Genomic DNA, 16,163 nt, shown 5'->3' on the forward strand with positions numbered 1-16,163 from the left:
TCAAAGAGAGTGTGTGAACTTTGGGGGTTCACAGGCATGCATTGAATCTAGACTCTGTAATTCTTGGCTGAGTATGCAAGTTACTTAATATATCGGTCAGAGTTCAGTGAAATAAAACAGAAACCAAAACTTCAAGCAGTAAGGAATGAATGCAGAAGAAGTTGGAAGGGCAGAGGAGCAGGTTCTATGCTGAGTCTCCAAGAGGATGCTTAGTGCACACACTGCAGAACTGGCCTGCCCGGGCCATTGCTATAGTCAACAAGATGGGGAAACAGGAAGCTAACACAGAACTGTTGGTTCCAGAAAGACACCACCTTAGCTGCCATCTTGGGACCAGGAAGCTGCCTCCACCATAATCACTGGCTCTGAGAGACATGGCGTGCCAGCTAAATCTGTACATGTGCATGATGAAGGCCCTGTGTCTTGCTTTTCAACATCCTCTAAGCTAGCAGCTGGAACCCAATATTGCTGCACAATTCCACAATTCTACTTGCCAGCAGAAACAACAGTCTTATAAGGGCATCTGTCTGGAAGAGCTTAAATCATATGCACAATGTTAGCTGCAAGGGAGTCTGGGAAAGATTGTGTCCAATTTCTTGCCTTTATCATAGAGAATGTATGATAGATTAGAAGTAGGTACAGTGGATACAGCTAGCCAATCCTTAGTTTATGGACTATTTTGCTTCTCTGAGCCTCCAATCTGCAAAGAATGATAATATCAATTTAACAGGGTCTTTGTAGAATTCAGTTAAATTTTTATATTTTATAAGATTTTTAAAGTTTATTTATTTTTGAGAGAGAGAGAGGGAGAGCAGGGGAGGGACAGAGAGAGAGGGGGACAGAATCCCAAGCAGGCACTGTGCTCGAGTCCCACACAGAGGCTGATGTGGTACTCGAACTCATGGAATTGTGAGATCGTGACCTGAGCTGAAATCAAAAGTCAGATATTTAAGCGAGTGAGGTACCCAGACACCCCAGATTTTTATATTTTAAAGATCCTGGGAGCTCTCTTCCTTTTTTTTTTTTTTTTTTTTTTTAATTTTTTTTCAACGTTTATTTATTTTTTGGGGGACAGAGAGAGACAGAGCATGAACAGGGGAGGGGCAGAGAGAGAGAGACACACAGAATCGGAAACAGGCTCCAGGCTCCGAGCCATCAGCCCAGAGCCTGACGCGGGGCTCGAACTCACGGATCGCGAGATCGTGACCTGGCTGAAGTCGGACGCTTAACCGACTGCGCCACCCAGGCGCCCCTGAGCTCTCTTCCTTTAAAACTTCACTGCAGACCTGTCAGACTTGTGATACTCACACACACACACACACACACACACACACACGAGAAAATTTTTAAAAACTTAAAAACAAAGCAAAGATCATGGTTAACATCCTGATTTCATTGGTCTCTATATCTGTTTCTGTTAGAAATATTTTAATTTTAATGTATGTTTTATTGTAGATATTTATGGCATCAATGAGAGTCATCGCAATACATTTTTAAAAGTATAATTGCAAGAACACAAGTATAATGCATTGACAATGACTGCCATTTGCTCAGCACTAGATTAAATCAAGAGCTTTCTTTTCCCCCAGTTATCAGTGGAACATACGAAAATGTGCTAATGTCTGGGGATGAATTTTGATTCAAACTTCAAGCCTCAACTAACAAAACTGATCTGCATCTGACTGGAAATTTCAAATGACCGCATTTTTAAATAGGTCACTGTCAGTCACATTCATCTCCAGGCCAGGAGTTTGCACCTATCAATGAGAGATTGAAAGAATTCTTAAAAGGCATTTTATGAGTAAATGGGTACCCTGTTGTCCTTTCGAACACGTTCTGACTTAGTTCTGAAGTTGTAGAAAAGACTCGATAGTTACAGAAACTATTCTGGTATGTAGAATAGATGCATAGTGTTTCCAGTGGGCACTTTGTTTATGGGTCAGGGCTGAGGTGCCCTGATTCACACACAAACCTCCTGAAATCCTGTTTGACTTTGGGGTCTGATTTTATGAGATCTGATAATAACCCTAATGAACTCTATAGGTCAAACTAGAATGTGATGCAAGGGGGTGGGGCTTATGCTATTTTACTGCGTTGGAAGCCTTTTGTAATAAGTGTTCTAAAACTCACCTGGGCGGCTCAGTCGGTTAAGCATCTGACTCTTGATTTCAGCTCAGGCCATGATCTCATGGTTCATGAGTTTGAGTCCTGGGTCAGGCTCTGTGCTGACAGCATGGAGCCTGCCTGGGATTCTCTCTCTGCCTCTCCCCCACTCTCGCTCTCTCTCAAAATAAATAAATAAAACTTTTTAAAAAATCACAAGAGTGGGATTCTGACAGCAGATGACCTGGATATCATCCGACCCTTCCCCCATGGCTGATTCTCTTCCCAGCTGTTCCAAGTTACTGAATATGTCTGGGCTTCAGACTTCTCACTTATAAAATGAGGATAATAATAAAGAGGAGGAGGAGGAGGAAGACCTTGAGAGGAGGATGATGGTGATGCTGCTCATAGATAAGATATATTAAATGATTATTATGTGCAGGCTTTATCTGGAGGCTTTGCATGTACTAACTCATTTAATCTTTGGGACATCCCTTTGAGGTAGGCACCTAGAGGCTGGTGGGAAGATTGAAGAAGATAATGTGTGTAAAGCAATTAACATAGTACTTGCCTATGGTGAACCCTCTGTAACTCTTATTACTATTATCATTGAGTTGTTGTGAAGAAAAAAAAAATGAGACTTTTTTTGAAATATCTAGCTCAGTACCTGGCACACTTGAGTGCTCAGTAAGCCTTAGTTATTGCTGCTTTATTGGTGAATTCCTACTATTTTATTATTGTTATTCTATTCATCTGGCCTCCCAAATTTTGATCATACACTATCTTCAAAACTATCTCTCCTCCTATTAATTAATTAGTTAAGTCTCCAGCTCCTGAGAGTTTGAATTCATTAATTCAATTCTTTATTCAGCAACCATATGCCAGGCACTATTCTTTTTTAATTTTTTTAAATGTTTATTTATTTTTGGGAGAGAGAGAGAGAGAGACAGAGAGTGAGTGGGGGAGGAGCAGAGAGAGGGAGACACAGAACCCAAAGCAGGGTCCAGGCTCTGAGGTGTCAACACAGAACATGATGTGGGGCTCGAATCCACGAACCGTGAGATCATGATCTGAGCAGAAGTCGGACGCTTAACTGACTGAGCATCCAGGCGCCCCTGCCAGGCACTATTCTAAACATAGGAGATGCAATGGTGAACAAAACAGACAAAATTCCAGTTCTCTTCGTCACCATTTTATTTTATTTATTTTTTATTTAAAAAAATTAAAAAAAAAAATTTTTTTTTCAACGTTTATTTATTTTTGGGACACAGAGAGACAGAGCATGAACGGGGGAGGGGCAGAGAGAGAGGGAGACACAGAATCAGAAACAGGCTCCAGGCTCTGAGCCATCAGCCCAGAGCCCGACGCGGGGCTCGAACTCACGGACCGCGAGATCGTGACCTGGCTGAAGTCAGACTCTTAACCGACTGCGCCACCCAGGCGCCCCTCTTCATCACCATTTTAAAGCAAAGCAAGGAAACAGTTTATGTAAAATAGACAAAAAGAGAAAACAGTAAGAAAGAAAAAAAAAGATTAAAAAATATAAAAGCAACAAAATAGTATCAAAAAGAACATCCTTAAATAGTAATATGATGATTTCCAGTGGGCAAAAGTGGAAATTTCAAATAAATATATAGCAATGATGCAAGACAAACCTAAGACAAAAATTACATTTAAACAAGGAAAAATGGGGGCGCCTGGGTGGCGCAGTCGGTTAAGCGTCCGACTTCAGCCAGGTCACGATCTCGCGGTCCGTGAGTTCGAGCCCCGCTTTAGGCTCTGGGCTGATGGCTCAGAGCCTGGAGCCTGTTTCCGATTCTGTGTCTCCCTCTCTCTCTCTGCCCCTCCCCCGTTCATGCTCTGTCTCTCTCTGTCCCAAAAATAAATAAAAAACGTTGAAAAAAAAATTTTAAACAAGGAAAAATGTTTAAACTAAATACATAAGCAATATGTAAATATGAAAGTAGGACTAAAAAAACCCTCTAGTTGGCATAAGCCTTCAACTCCTGGAGTTTGCCTACCTTGGAGTCTATATGGCTCTTAAAGACGGTAAAAGCAAGTTAACGCAGAGCATTGTTACCCCTCCCTTCATTCTCCCAATAAAAGCACTGACCTTCACCTCTATCATCTTTGAGATGATCAAGTATAACCCTTTCAATGAGGGGTTGAAAAAAACTCTATGTGACAGTTATCTCTTTTTTTAGAGAGGGACTTTACCTTTTGTTTTATTAAGTAAATGTAGAAAGATAGCTACCTATCTTTTCTCCTCCTGGGATGGGAAAGAAAAGCAAAAAGAGAGAGAGAGAGAGAGAGAGAGAGAGAGAGGGAGAGAGAGAGAGGGAGGAATCAAAGCAGCAAAAACAAAACAGAAAACAAACCCAAAAAACAAAAAAACAGACCCGAAAAAACAACAGGAGCAAGAACAAAGCATACTTGGGAATCACTCAATAAATTATCCTTTCATATTAACATTGCTAAAATTATTGAAAAAATATACATTAATGGGCTCAAACAAATTGGGGAATATAATGACATTGTTTCTGTTATGGCATTCTGTTATAGACTGTTTATTTCATTTATCTTTATAATGGCTCCAGTAGATGGTATTATCATTTCCTTTTTGCAAATAAAGATACCAACACTCAGAGACTTGTCCAGGCCTCACAGCTATAAAAGATTGGGGTAGAATGGGTAGTCAAATCTCCAGGACTCTTGAGCTATACTTTGCCCTCTGTGCTGTCCTTCCTTGTATCCTTTGTCAGTGACTTTCTGAAGACATTCAACACTAAAGCATATGCAAGGAAAATGAGTGTTTCAAAAGTTGGTTCTGTGTTTAAGGAAAAAACACACCAACAAAGAGAAAACCAAATGAAATCTAGATGATGGTGAATCTAAACCCATTGGTCATTTGACAGAATGGTCTCCTGGTGTTCTCCACCAATATACTTTCCCAAAGCACTCACAACTATGAATCATTGAACAACACTCACTTGTGTACAAAATAGACCACCCTCTTTTTGAAAAATGTTTATTTCTTTTTGAGAGAGAGAGAGACAGAGAGTGAGTGGGGGAGGAGCAGAATCCTACAGAATCCAAAGTAGGCTCCAGGCTCCGAGCTGTCAGCACAGAGCCCAACGTGGGCTCAAACCCACAAGCTGTGAAATCCATGACCTGAGCCGAAGTCAGATGCCGAACTGACTGAGCCACCCAGGCACCCCAAAATAGACCATCCTCTGAGTAACTAAGTAGGGTTGTTAGCCTCTTGCACACATAGAAATGACAATCACTAGTCATATCACTTTTAAAAAATAAAGAATGAAGCATCTAAGTGTCTTCATTTCTAATTGTGATATACAAGAGCATTAAAATATATAATTTAAGAAGGGCCTTTGTGGAAGCTTGCCTTGCAGTGTCTTACACTTTGACCCTGTACCTTCTATTAATAGGTTAAGGTGAAAGGAGGAATAGACTCAAGAGTTGCCTCCCAGGCAAACTCCCACAAAGGCACTTCTCAAATGACTTTAGAAAGGACAGTCATGTCATTAAGGAGTCTCTGAGATTCCCTGTTCACCCCTCTGAGGAAGCTGTTTGTGTTTGTGTAGCCTGCTTTTAGCAATCTGGAGGGAGGATAAGATGTGTGTTGGATAGAATGTTTCAGTCCTTGTCTTCTAGGCCATTCCTCCTGACCATTGCCCTCCCACTCTGATTTATATCATTGCTTGAGACTGCATGCAAATACTACTACCATCCATGGCTTAGATGGATGGCAAACTTTTTGTAAAGGGCCGGATAGTCAATATTTTAGGCTTCATGGGTACTAAGGTCTCTGTCACAATTATTTGACTGTCATTGTAATGTGAAAGCAGACATGCATATAAATGAATGAGCTTGGCTGTGTTCCAATAAAACTTTATTTATGAACACTAACATTTGTCAAAAATTTTACATACCACAAAATACTTTTCTTTTCTCCAACCACTAATCATGTAAAAACCATTCTTAGGTTGCAGCACATGCAGAAATAAGCAAGGGGTGGAATTTTCCCTTCATGTTGTGGTTAGCTAACTCCTGGCTTAGTACAGGACTCCTTCTGAATGCTTGTAGGCCATGAGCATCTTGTATCTGAACTTGGAGTTTCCTCCATTACTCCTAATCCTACATTCTTCACCTGTCTTGGGCAATGTTTATTCATAAATTTACTCTGTTTCCTAGCTTTCAGAGATTCATCAACATTTTTGATACACTGAGGGAGTTGTACTCTAACTCTTAGAGACTGCTGTTTCATCAACTTTTCTTACTTTGTGGTATTTTTGACTGAAGGGAGTATAGACGTTTGACGCATGTCCTTTGGCTACTAAGTTGTTTGTAGATTTGACTACTTTGAAAGGATGTTAGGCAACTTCCCCAAGTAATTCAAAGTCAGTCCTTTAAAAAATTTATTTAAGAAAAAAAGTCAGTAGGGATTGTAGTTGGTAAAAGTAAGTGTTGGAAAAGTCAGATGAATTTTTTTTGCCTGTGTGTGGCTCCCCAACAGATTAAAGGGGGAAAAACTTAAAATTACTATTAGCATTAACTAGTCAATAATAATTTTCATCACAAGAAACAACTGGTGTTGGAAAGGATGTGGAGAAAATGGAACCTCTTGGACTGTTGGTGGGAATGCAACCTTGTGAAGCCACTATAGAAAACAGTGTGGAGATTCCTCAGAAAGCTAAAAATAGGGGCACCTGGGTGGCTCAGTTAAGCATCTGTCTTTGGCTCAGGTCATGATCTCACAGTTTGTGGGTTCAAGCCCCATGTCAGGCTCTGTACTGACAGCTCAGAGCCTGGAACCTGCTTCGGATACTGAGTCTCCCTCTCTCTCTGCTCCTCCCCTGCTCACTTTCTGTCTCTCTCTCAAAAATAAGTGAACATTAAAAAAAATTTTTTTTAAGTTAGAAATAGAACTACTCTATGTTCCAGTAATCACACTACTAGGTATTTACTCAAAAAAAATAAAAAAAAAACATTAATTCAAAGGGATACATGCACCCCTGTGTTTATAGTAGCATTATTTACAAAAGCCAAGATAGGGAAGCAGCCCATGTATCGTCCATCAATGGGTGAATGGATAAAGAAGATGTGGTGTGTGTGTGTGTGTGTGTGTGTGTGTGTGTGTATATATATATATATATATATATATATATATATAATGGAATATTATTTGGCCATAAAAAAGAATGAAACCTTGTCATTTACAACAATGTGGATGAAGCTAGAGAGTATAATGCTAAGTGAAATAAGTCAGTCAGAGAAAGACAAATGCCATATGATTTCATTCATATGTGGAATTTAAGAAACAAAAACAAATGATCAAAGGGAAAAAGAAACCAAGAAACACTCTTAATTATTGAGAACAAACTGAAGGTTATCAGAAGGGAGGGAGTGGGGGATGGGTGAAATAGGTGATGGAGATTAAGGAGTGCACCTGTCATGCTGAGCACTGGGTGATGTATAGAAGTGTTGACTCATTGTATTATACACCTGAAACTAATATAACACTGTATGTTAACTAATGAATTAAAAGAAAGCTTAAAAAATAGTAATTTTCATCAATTTCATTTCAGAAGTGTGAGGGTTGCTTTTTCAAAATTAATAGTCTGAAACAGCTCCTACTAGGTGATCAGGAGTCTATTATCAAGTTCTAAAAATTTCAGCAAGCAGCTCAAGGAGAAGCGCTGAGATCTTTAAGAAATTGTGTGATGGAGACCAAAGCTTACCTTTTTATATCGGCTCCCTCCTCTCTAGTTTGTGGCCATTGCATAGTTTCCTAATAATGAATCTGTGGTGGAAAAGACACCTGGGTTGGAGGAGGGAGAATAGGGTGTTTTGAACAGTTTTGGATATAGAGAAGAAACCATGGAGCACTTAACACTTGGTGTGGGATTGGGGGAGATTAATGTCTAAAGACCATTTTTAGCAATATGAACTCCTTACTAGAAAGACAGCCTAATGTAGAGGGGTTAAGAACACAGAGTTTGGAACTGAACCTATCAGGGTTCAGATCTAAGTTCCACCATTTATTATCTGTAGAACCTTGAGCAAGTGCTTCATCTCTCTGTAACACAGTCTCCTTAGTTATGAGAGAGAGATAATAGAATCTATTTCATAGGATTGTTATGAATAGTAAATGAATCACCATAAGCAAAGTGTTTAGAACAGTGCCTGATACAAAGTAAGTTCTATATAAGAGGGTGGAGGAGTCCTTGTTATTCTACAGTGTGCTGAGATAGACCTAAAGCCTGACTCTATTTAAGCCATATTGGATGTAGAGATCACTAGTTATTCAGCTCTGTGCATTTGTTGCTGTGTAAAAAGTGTGGGAACCCTCAAAGTTTTAAACATCCAATATTTTATTGATTTCAAAGTAATGGGTAGTTACTGTCAGTCACTAGAGTCTGATGTGTACATGTGCACTGTGTGCACATATGTGTGCACACTTACACATATGTATATAGGAGTTGTGAATAGGCTATGGTATGTGAGTTATATCTGTATAAAGAAGCAGAGAAGCAGAATGCGCAATATTATGCATATTTGAGGGATCCATTTTACTATCCTATAGACATTCTCCAGGAATCCCCCAGCACTACACATTCCTCAGATGACAATGCCAGGTCTGTCTACTCATCTTTCATTACCAGGAAGCCTCTGTTCCTCAGTGAATTTCCTTTCCATTCATTTTCAAATGACTTTTCTGGGCATTGTTAAATATGCACAAGATAGAGGCAGAGGTATGTGTATGGATGATTTGCATAAGTATAAATACAGTATATGTACCCATATTTAAGTGATATAATGATAGTATTGTGTTGCCACCTAAGAGTGAAAGCTAATTAATTCAGCTATTGAGATGATAATGATTTCTTTCTCAGTTAATACCAGAGTTAAAAAAAAACCTGAAGAATTGTCCTAGCACTGTTCCTTTGATTCATCTTGGAATAAGGAGGTTTATTTCTGTTAACTATTGAGCTATCAGTATCTATGGTGGTTTTAAATTGAATCATTCCTGGGAAGGGCTGAATATTTGTGGAAGACTGACTCAGGTCGACTAATACGGTCATTGAGCTCAATGATTTGGTACCAGGAAATACATTTTTCCTTCTTTCCTTCCTTCCTTCCTTCCTTCCTTCCTTCCTTCCTTCCTTCCTTCCTTCCTTCCTTCCTTCCTTCCTTCCTTCCCTTGCCTAGAGTCTCTTTTAAAATACATGCTTTGGTATTTGCACTCCCAATATCAATGTTGATCTGAAGCACAAAATCTTTTTTTAGACTTTGTGTGGTTGGATTTGACATTTAGGAAAATGGTAAGATCTTTCCTCCTGAAAGTTACACCAGCTGACAATTTCACAAGCAAGTCTATGACTTTTTTTAACCTTGCTATCTCTAACTTTTCCTTCTGCTTCTGTTTTTATGTTGAGTTAGTTACCAAGTCATGAGTTCCTCCCTTTCCTCTTCTCTTTTCTCACCCTCCAGCCAGTTCAGGCACTAATAACCTCTGGGCTGGTCCACTTTTCTTCACCTTGCACCAAGGATTCTTCCCAACATGGAGGTTAGGTCACACCCTCTTCTTCCAAAATCCTCTAATGGTTTCTCTCTTTCTGCACGGTAAAGACTCAATTGTGGCATTGAAGGGCATTTATATTCTGTCCCACTACATGCCCTCACCCACCTCTCACTAATTCTCCCTACATTCTACCCTTCCACCAAAATAGACTATCCACTCTTCCCTGGAATTTCCATAACTTGTTGCCTTTTCTCATTTCCCAGACTGTGCTTCCTCCCTCACAGTCCATGCTTCAAAACTCTACTTATTCTTCAACATCCAGCTCAAATTCTACTCCTTCCTGAATTCTCTGATTTCCCCTACCTGGAATTAATCAGGGCCATTCCTAGACCCTATAATGCCTTTTCCTCTCAAGACACTTGATTTCTAGGTGTTGAGACATTGTCATATTTATTTTACTAGAACAAATTTTTATTGCCTTCTGCAGAAAAAATTGTCATAACAAATGTACAAATCTCCATGTCTGTGATGGAATTGCTGCCTCCTCTGAATGTGACAGTATGTTCATAAGCATATAATGTGGCCTTGAAATGATCACTTTTTCATCTACATTCCAATTATTTATTACTTAATTAGCTATCCTATCATTCTATCTTATATTATGCTGTAAATGTACTTCTTCTCTGTCTTCTAAGTTGGAAACTCTGAGGACAAGGGTTGTCTTATTTATCTGGACGTCTCCCAGGTTAGAGAATGTAGCTTTCAGGTGGTAGGTACTTAATATTGTTATTCTATTCTCTTGTAACCTAAGAGAGACAATTATGATATAGTGGTTGGGAGTGTGGCCTTTGGTCCATGACTGCCTGGGTTTGAATCCTCCTAATCCACTTATTAACCATGTGATCATGGCCAAAATGCTTAATTTCTCTGTGCGTTTTCCCCACATTCTGTAATATGGGGACATATAATATTATCTTCATCATAAAATTGATATGGAGTTTAAATAACTAAATACAGGTGAAATAGAACAAAAGCTAGTGAGTGCTTAATAAATGTTAGCTATTACTCTGACAGGCTGTTAAAATAGGAAAGACTCTTGCTATCTCAGTTTTGGCACTAGTTGCTACATCCAAAGTGAGCCCATCTTGCAGTCAGTAGTCAAGAAATGGTTAAAATCTCACCTAGTTTGAGGTATGAAGTGTGCAGGAGTTGGAAATTCTAGATTATAGTCTTTAAAGATTTTGGAGCATGTGACTAGTGTGCTATAGATACCATTCCCCATTGCAAAGGAGTGGGCAGATGGGATACAGATGTCTGCCTTGGGGACCACCACTGAAAGTATGGTACTTTTGTGAGAATTAGGAGAACGTGTCCCACCCTTCTCAGGTGTAATCTATACAGTAAGGAGGCCCTCCTGCCCCAGGCGCAATGAAAGGGTCTTCAACAGGATCCCTTGAGGAGATTGATATGTATCCCTTACGGCTGAGGGACACAGGAGACTGGCATCTGACTTTCACCTGAGAAGTTGAAAGGGCAGGAGGTATGGTGGCTGACTGCTTTATGGGTCAGTGGGAGAGATTTCTCCTCCCAGCAGTTTGCTGGACCAAAAAAAGCTGGCATGGGGTCATTATCATCAGCTCATGACAAGAAGGCAACATGGAGGGACCCAGAGTACAGAGGATGATGGTGAATTGCCAAATTCCTACATGCGGAAGAAGGAGATAGAAGCCCCGGGCTAGAATAGAGATGTACTTGTCCTCATTGAGGACTTGCAAAGGAATGGATCCCAGTGGTGGGCATTCTCTAAAGAACCCAACTCCAAGAGAGAAGGAGTCAATTTCAGAAACTTGCGGGGCACAAGCCAGCCAAGTAAGCACTTTCCTGTCACTTCTTCCCATGCCTCCCCAAATCCTCTCCTTATTCACACTCCACCTTGAGTCTGGAAGTGTCAGAAATTATGGTTAGCCAGGCGGAGGATGAAGAGTAAAAGTAGAAAGTGGGAGAAAAAAGAAACTGAAAGAAAGGCGTTTGTGTTCCCTCCCCACCTGCAGCTTAACTGTTGCAGGCTGGCAATGGTGGCTCCACCGTCTCAGGGGAGATGTTTGCTTTTAAATCAAGGTTGGCATTTGTATTATTGCACCAGGCTGGGCATGTTAAGAACTGAACTGAAACCTTGAATGTGACCTCTCCCAGTCTGCCTGGTAAACAGCAACTTGTTTTGCAAGGATTAGCACAACACTTGCTTCCAAATCTGATCTCTTCACCCAGAACGGACCATTCTCCCTCCCTCTTCTGCCCCAGCACAGACCAGGAACACCTAATTTCACTTGTTTGATTGCTTGCATGGCTTTGCCCTCCACTAGGCTGTAAACTCAAAGAGGGCAGGGATGACTTACTCACCTTCGCGTCACCAGCATCTAGAGCTCACTGGAACACAATGGTCTTCCAGTAAAGATGTAATGAAAGTAACCATTCTTAAAAAAAAAAAGCAAGATTTTCTCTAAGAGAGGCTACAGTTCAAACATGTCTTTATCTTTGAGATAGAGATTGAAAACAGCCGGCTTCTGGAAGTCACAGTGCAGTTGAAGTTATCTGTCACCAGTCCACCTGAAGATTGCCTGGGTGTTTGCCGGGGGTTCCTGAGAAAATGCTCTGGCATCCCTTAATCCTAATATGTTTTTCTGAGTGGAAGTTGTTAGGATAGTTTTTATTCCTTTCTGTGTTTCTTTCACAGGTTTCTTCAGGAGAAGCATTACCAAAAATGCCGTGTACAAGTGTAAAAATGGGGGCAACTGTGTGATGGACATGTACATGCGAAGAAAGTGCCAAGAGTGTCGCCTAAGGAAATGCAAAGAGATGGGAATGTTGGCTGAATGTATGTATACAGGTATTCACATCAAGCAATTAAATTCCACTAAAAATCTAAGGAGGCAGATGGCAGGTAACTCACATGATTAGAATGGTACTTCACATATTAAAGAAGGGATTTACTAAGCCATCAAAGTTCTTGAAAAGGGTAATGAACCAGTGAAATTGTCCAAAGTGTCAGCTAAAGAGCATTTTGTTCACCTGAAAGAAACAGTTTTTTGTTATTCATTGTTGCAAGGAATCATATGTGGAGTGAGGTGGCATTAATCTACAGTAGCTTCCAAGAATGATAGCAGTCTAAAAGTTTTCTCCAAATGTGATTTAATATCTTTCTTATTGTTTAATTAGCATAAGCATTCACAGTTGTGGGAAAGATTAAGAATGCTTTATAAAGTATAACTGCCTCTGAATTGTCTAAATAGAGTTTTAAACCAAGTCATTTTATTAGTAGTCCTTCTTCTCTTAGTGCAGCTTTGAACCAATTTGTATAGGTTTACACAGGAAATTAACTACTGTGAGTTTTAATATAATTTGGCCCTTTGATCTGATAAAGAGACACTGTATTAACTGCTGGCTTTGTGAGGAACCATAATCTTCATCAATTTGGAATGCATGCTAGTATATAATGTATTAATTTTTCATTCTGCAAATTCTACAGACCACTCAGATTTTGAGATATGGCCCATTCCTCCTCAAAAAACAAATGACAAACAAATGTCACCAAGGGGATGATAACATTCAGGGAGGGAATGCCACATGGAATAAAAGCCTTTGGAAGGTGACTCCAATTCTATTGTTCCCAAACTGTACAAGCAACTGGGATGGACCCAGAGAAATAATGTGTGCATGAGGGGGAAAAATAGGTCAGTGTAAATAATCCAGCTCTGGTGGATGAAAGTTTTATAGTAGATGATCACTATCTCCTCTTAGCATATGAAACAAGAGACTGCAAGAGGGATGACTGCTGGAATCCAATCCTGCAATGGAAACGCTTACTTTGATACTGGATGGTTCATGTTGCTCATCACTTAAATATGAACTTGTTCCAACGGAAGCACTGAGGACATTTTTCAACACTCCACTTATAGAAGTCTATCATATTATTTATGAACACAAACTTGTCCAGTAACAGATGCAGAGCTTTCATCTGATCTTGTAAAATAAATGCCCTGGACAAAGAAATTCCTGGAATTTCTCATTAACATTGGAGAATATGGAGGTTAAATGGGACTATGGAAGATTGTTTTGCATTATTTTTTATAGCTCTGTTAAGTGTAAATTAATGATGATATTGCATAATTATTCAGAAGAAAATTTCAAAGTCCCCTTGACTTATTTTCATCTCTATGTTCTCAATAATTTATACAGTTGTGAAAATTAACAAGATTTAAAAATTTTCTCTGAAGGATGTTGACATTTGTTTTACACAGCACGTGTTTACTTATGTGTGTTTAATGTGAAACTGAATATGCTTTTTATGGTACAGTTATATAAACATGGATGAGAATAGTATTAGTTGTGAAACACTAGCTTTCAGGGTCCACTAGACTAGGAATAGGGAGGGTGTCGTTCCCTTTTTATTTACTGAATATCTTGCCTTTCTACAATGCTTTGGTATTACAAATTCTTTATATAAAGTACATTTTTTTTTAAAGAAGACCCAATTATACTTAATCTACACAAAACTCTTAGGTAGATATTACTTCTGTTTTACAAGTGAAGAAAGTGAGACTCACAGAGGGATAAATTTCTTGTTCAAGTCCAAGTCTTAAAATTCAAAAGGGCTAGAATTAGCTCTGTGCCAAATTGCACAGATGTGAGCAGACTACACATCAGCTGCCTCATGACCACGCACCCACTAGAACTTCATGGTGAAGTCTCTGTTTTTTATTTTGTCAGGCTTGTTAACTGAAATTCAGTGTAAATCTAAACGGCTAAGAAAAAATGTGAAGCAGCATGCAGATCAGACCATTAATGAAGACAGTGAAGGTCGAGATTTGCGACAAGTGACCTCGACGACTAAGTCATGCAGGGTAATACCATGCAATGGTGTCGGCTAAAGCCAGAAGGAGCTGAGCTTCTGGCATGTAGTGATTAATGTGAAATGTTGCAGCTTGGGAGTGAACAGTCAAATAACTCTTGAGACGTCTTTGGTGCAAAAAAAGGTGGTTTTATTAAAGCATGGGGACAGGACCTGTGGGCACAAAGAGCAGCACTGGGATTATGAGAAATGACTGATTATACACTTTCAAGTTGGGAGAGGGTTAGAGATAAGGTTAGTCTCTAAGGAATTTGTAAGCAAGTGTCCAGGATCTCCAGGGGTCATTTATATTGTCTAGTAAACCCTTGTCATGGAGACCCTTCAGATGTGTATCAGTGGGCAAATGCTTGGAGGTTGATTGCTAACATATATCTTTGGGGGTGGGTAGAGATAAAGGAAGTTTCCAAAGGGATTTTTATATGTTAAAGAAGACTTACAGGATCCTGGAGGTTGGGCTAATGTCAAGCAAAGGTTGCCTTTTGCCTCTAGTGAAGTATTAACATTGAGGCAGTTGAGTTCCTGGAGGAAGGTCACCTTGCCTGTCCCAAGTACTTGTCAATGGGCTGCAAAGGAAATTTAATTTTTTTTCTTTTGCCTTTGTTATCCACATCAGTGATCTGGTTGGGAGGCTTTAAAATTAGACCCACAGCCACAAGCAGAATTTCATTTCAATTGTGTATTAAATAGTTTTCTTTTTAATCAAGAAAGTAATACCTGCTTTGGTCTAGAAACTCAAATAATAGTAAATCAGGTAAAAAAGTGAAAGCTCTCCATTTCTCTGGCTCCATTCCACTCCTACTACCAAGAGGTTGCCAGTAGAATTAGTTCAGTGTATAGAATGGATTTTTCAGGTTGAGTTTTGATGACCTTTTTCTTTTTCCTGTCATTGAGAAGGGAGGCCTACAGTGGGAAGGAGATGTACTCAGTAGAGGTTTGCTGATTAGTCCCTATCAATGGGTAAAATTGGGTGGATACACATCTGTGGAACAACAGAGAGAAGACTTTCCCAATGAATTCACAATTTTCTTATGCTCAAATTTCTTATGCAAGAAGTTCTTTGAACAACTTGAGACAAAATAGAGGAACAGCATCTTGGATGATTAACTAAACACATTGTGATAATCCACAGGGTATATGGAGAAACTTTAATTTGCCATTAGTTGAGAAAACAAAAATCCATGATTATTTAAGTCACTCTTCTTAATATTGATTGTACTACTAACAAGGAAAACTTCATCCACATTTAGTTTTCCAAGTATAGTATTTTGCATTCATTTGAGAAAAAAATAATTGTATATCAAAGTGTTATTTTGCCATAGTACTTCATCAATAACACTTTTTGGTATAAGGAAGCAAAGAGCTGACACAATTATCCACACTCTTCAAAATGTGCTAGTAAAGGAGAAAGTGATAGTTGGTGTCTGAATTGTCCAGATTGATGACTTTCTATTTCAGAGCTAGGTAAACATTTTTTTTTTCTGTAAACGGTCAGATATTTTAGGCTTTGGCTACAAGGTTTCCATGACAACTATTGAACTCTGCTATTTTAGTGTAGAAGTAGCGTATATAACACATAAACAAATGAACGTGGTTGTGTTCCAGTAGAGT

At 39.3% G+C, this 16,163-nt stretch overlaps 1 protein-coding gene across 5 annotated transcripts in view; it reads left to right on the forward strand.

Annotated features, from left to right (window-relative positions):
* Positions 1-16,163, forward strand: part of NR1H4 (nuclear receptor subfamily 1 group H member 4) — a 73,482-nt gene that overhangs the window by 34,932 nt on the left and 22,387 nt on the right. For 3 of the 5 annotated variants that reach the window (XM_011284174.4, XM_019835388.3, XM_019835385.3), the window contains 2 exons: positions 12,381-12,533; positions 14,414-14,547. In XM_011284174.4, the coding sequence (XP_011282476.1) occupies positions 12,381-12,533; positions 14,414-14,547 (287 nt within the window). The remainder of the gene's footprint in view (positions 1-12,380; positions 12,534-14,413; positions 14,548-16,163) is intronic. The other 2 variants (XM_019835387.3, XM_019835386.2) reach the window with 1 other exon arrangement.

Source organism: Felis catus, chromosome B4 (assembly GCF_018350175.1).
Source record: "Felis catus isolate Fca126 chromosome B4, F.catus_Fca126_mat1.0, whole genome shotgun sequence".
NCBI classification, from domain to species: domain Eukaryota; kingdom Metazoa; phylum Chordata; class Mammalia; order Carnivora; family Felidae; genus Felis; species Felis catus.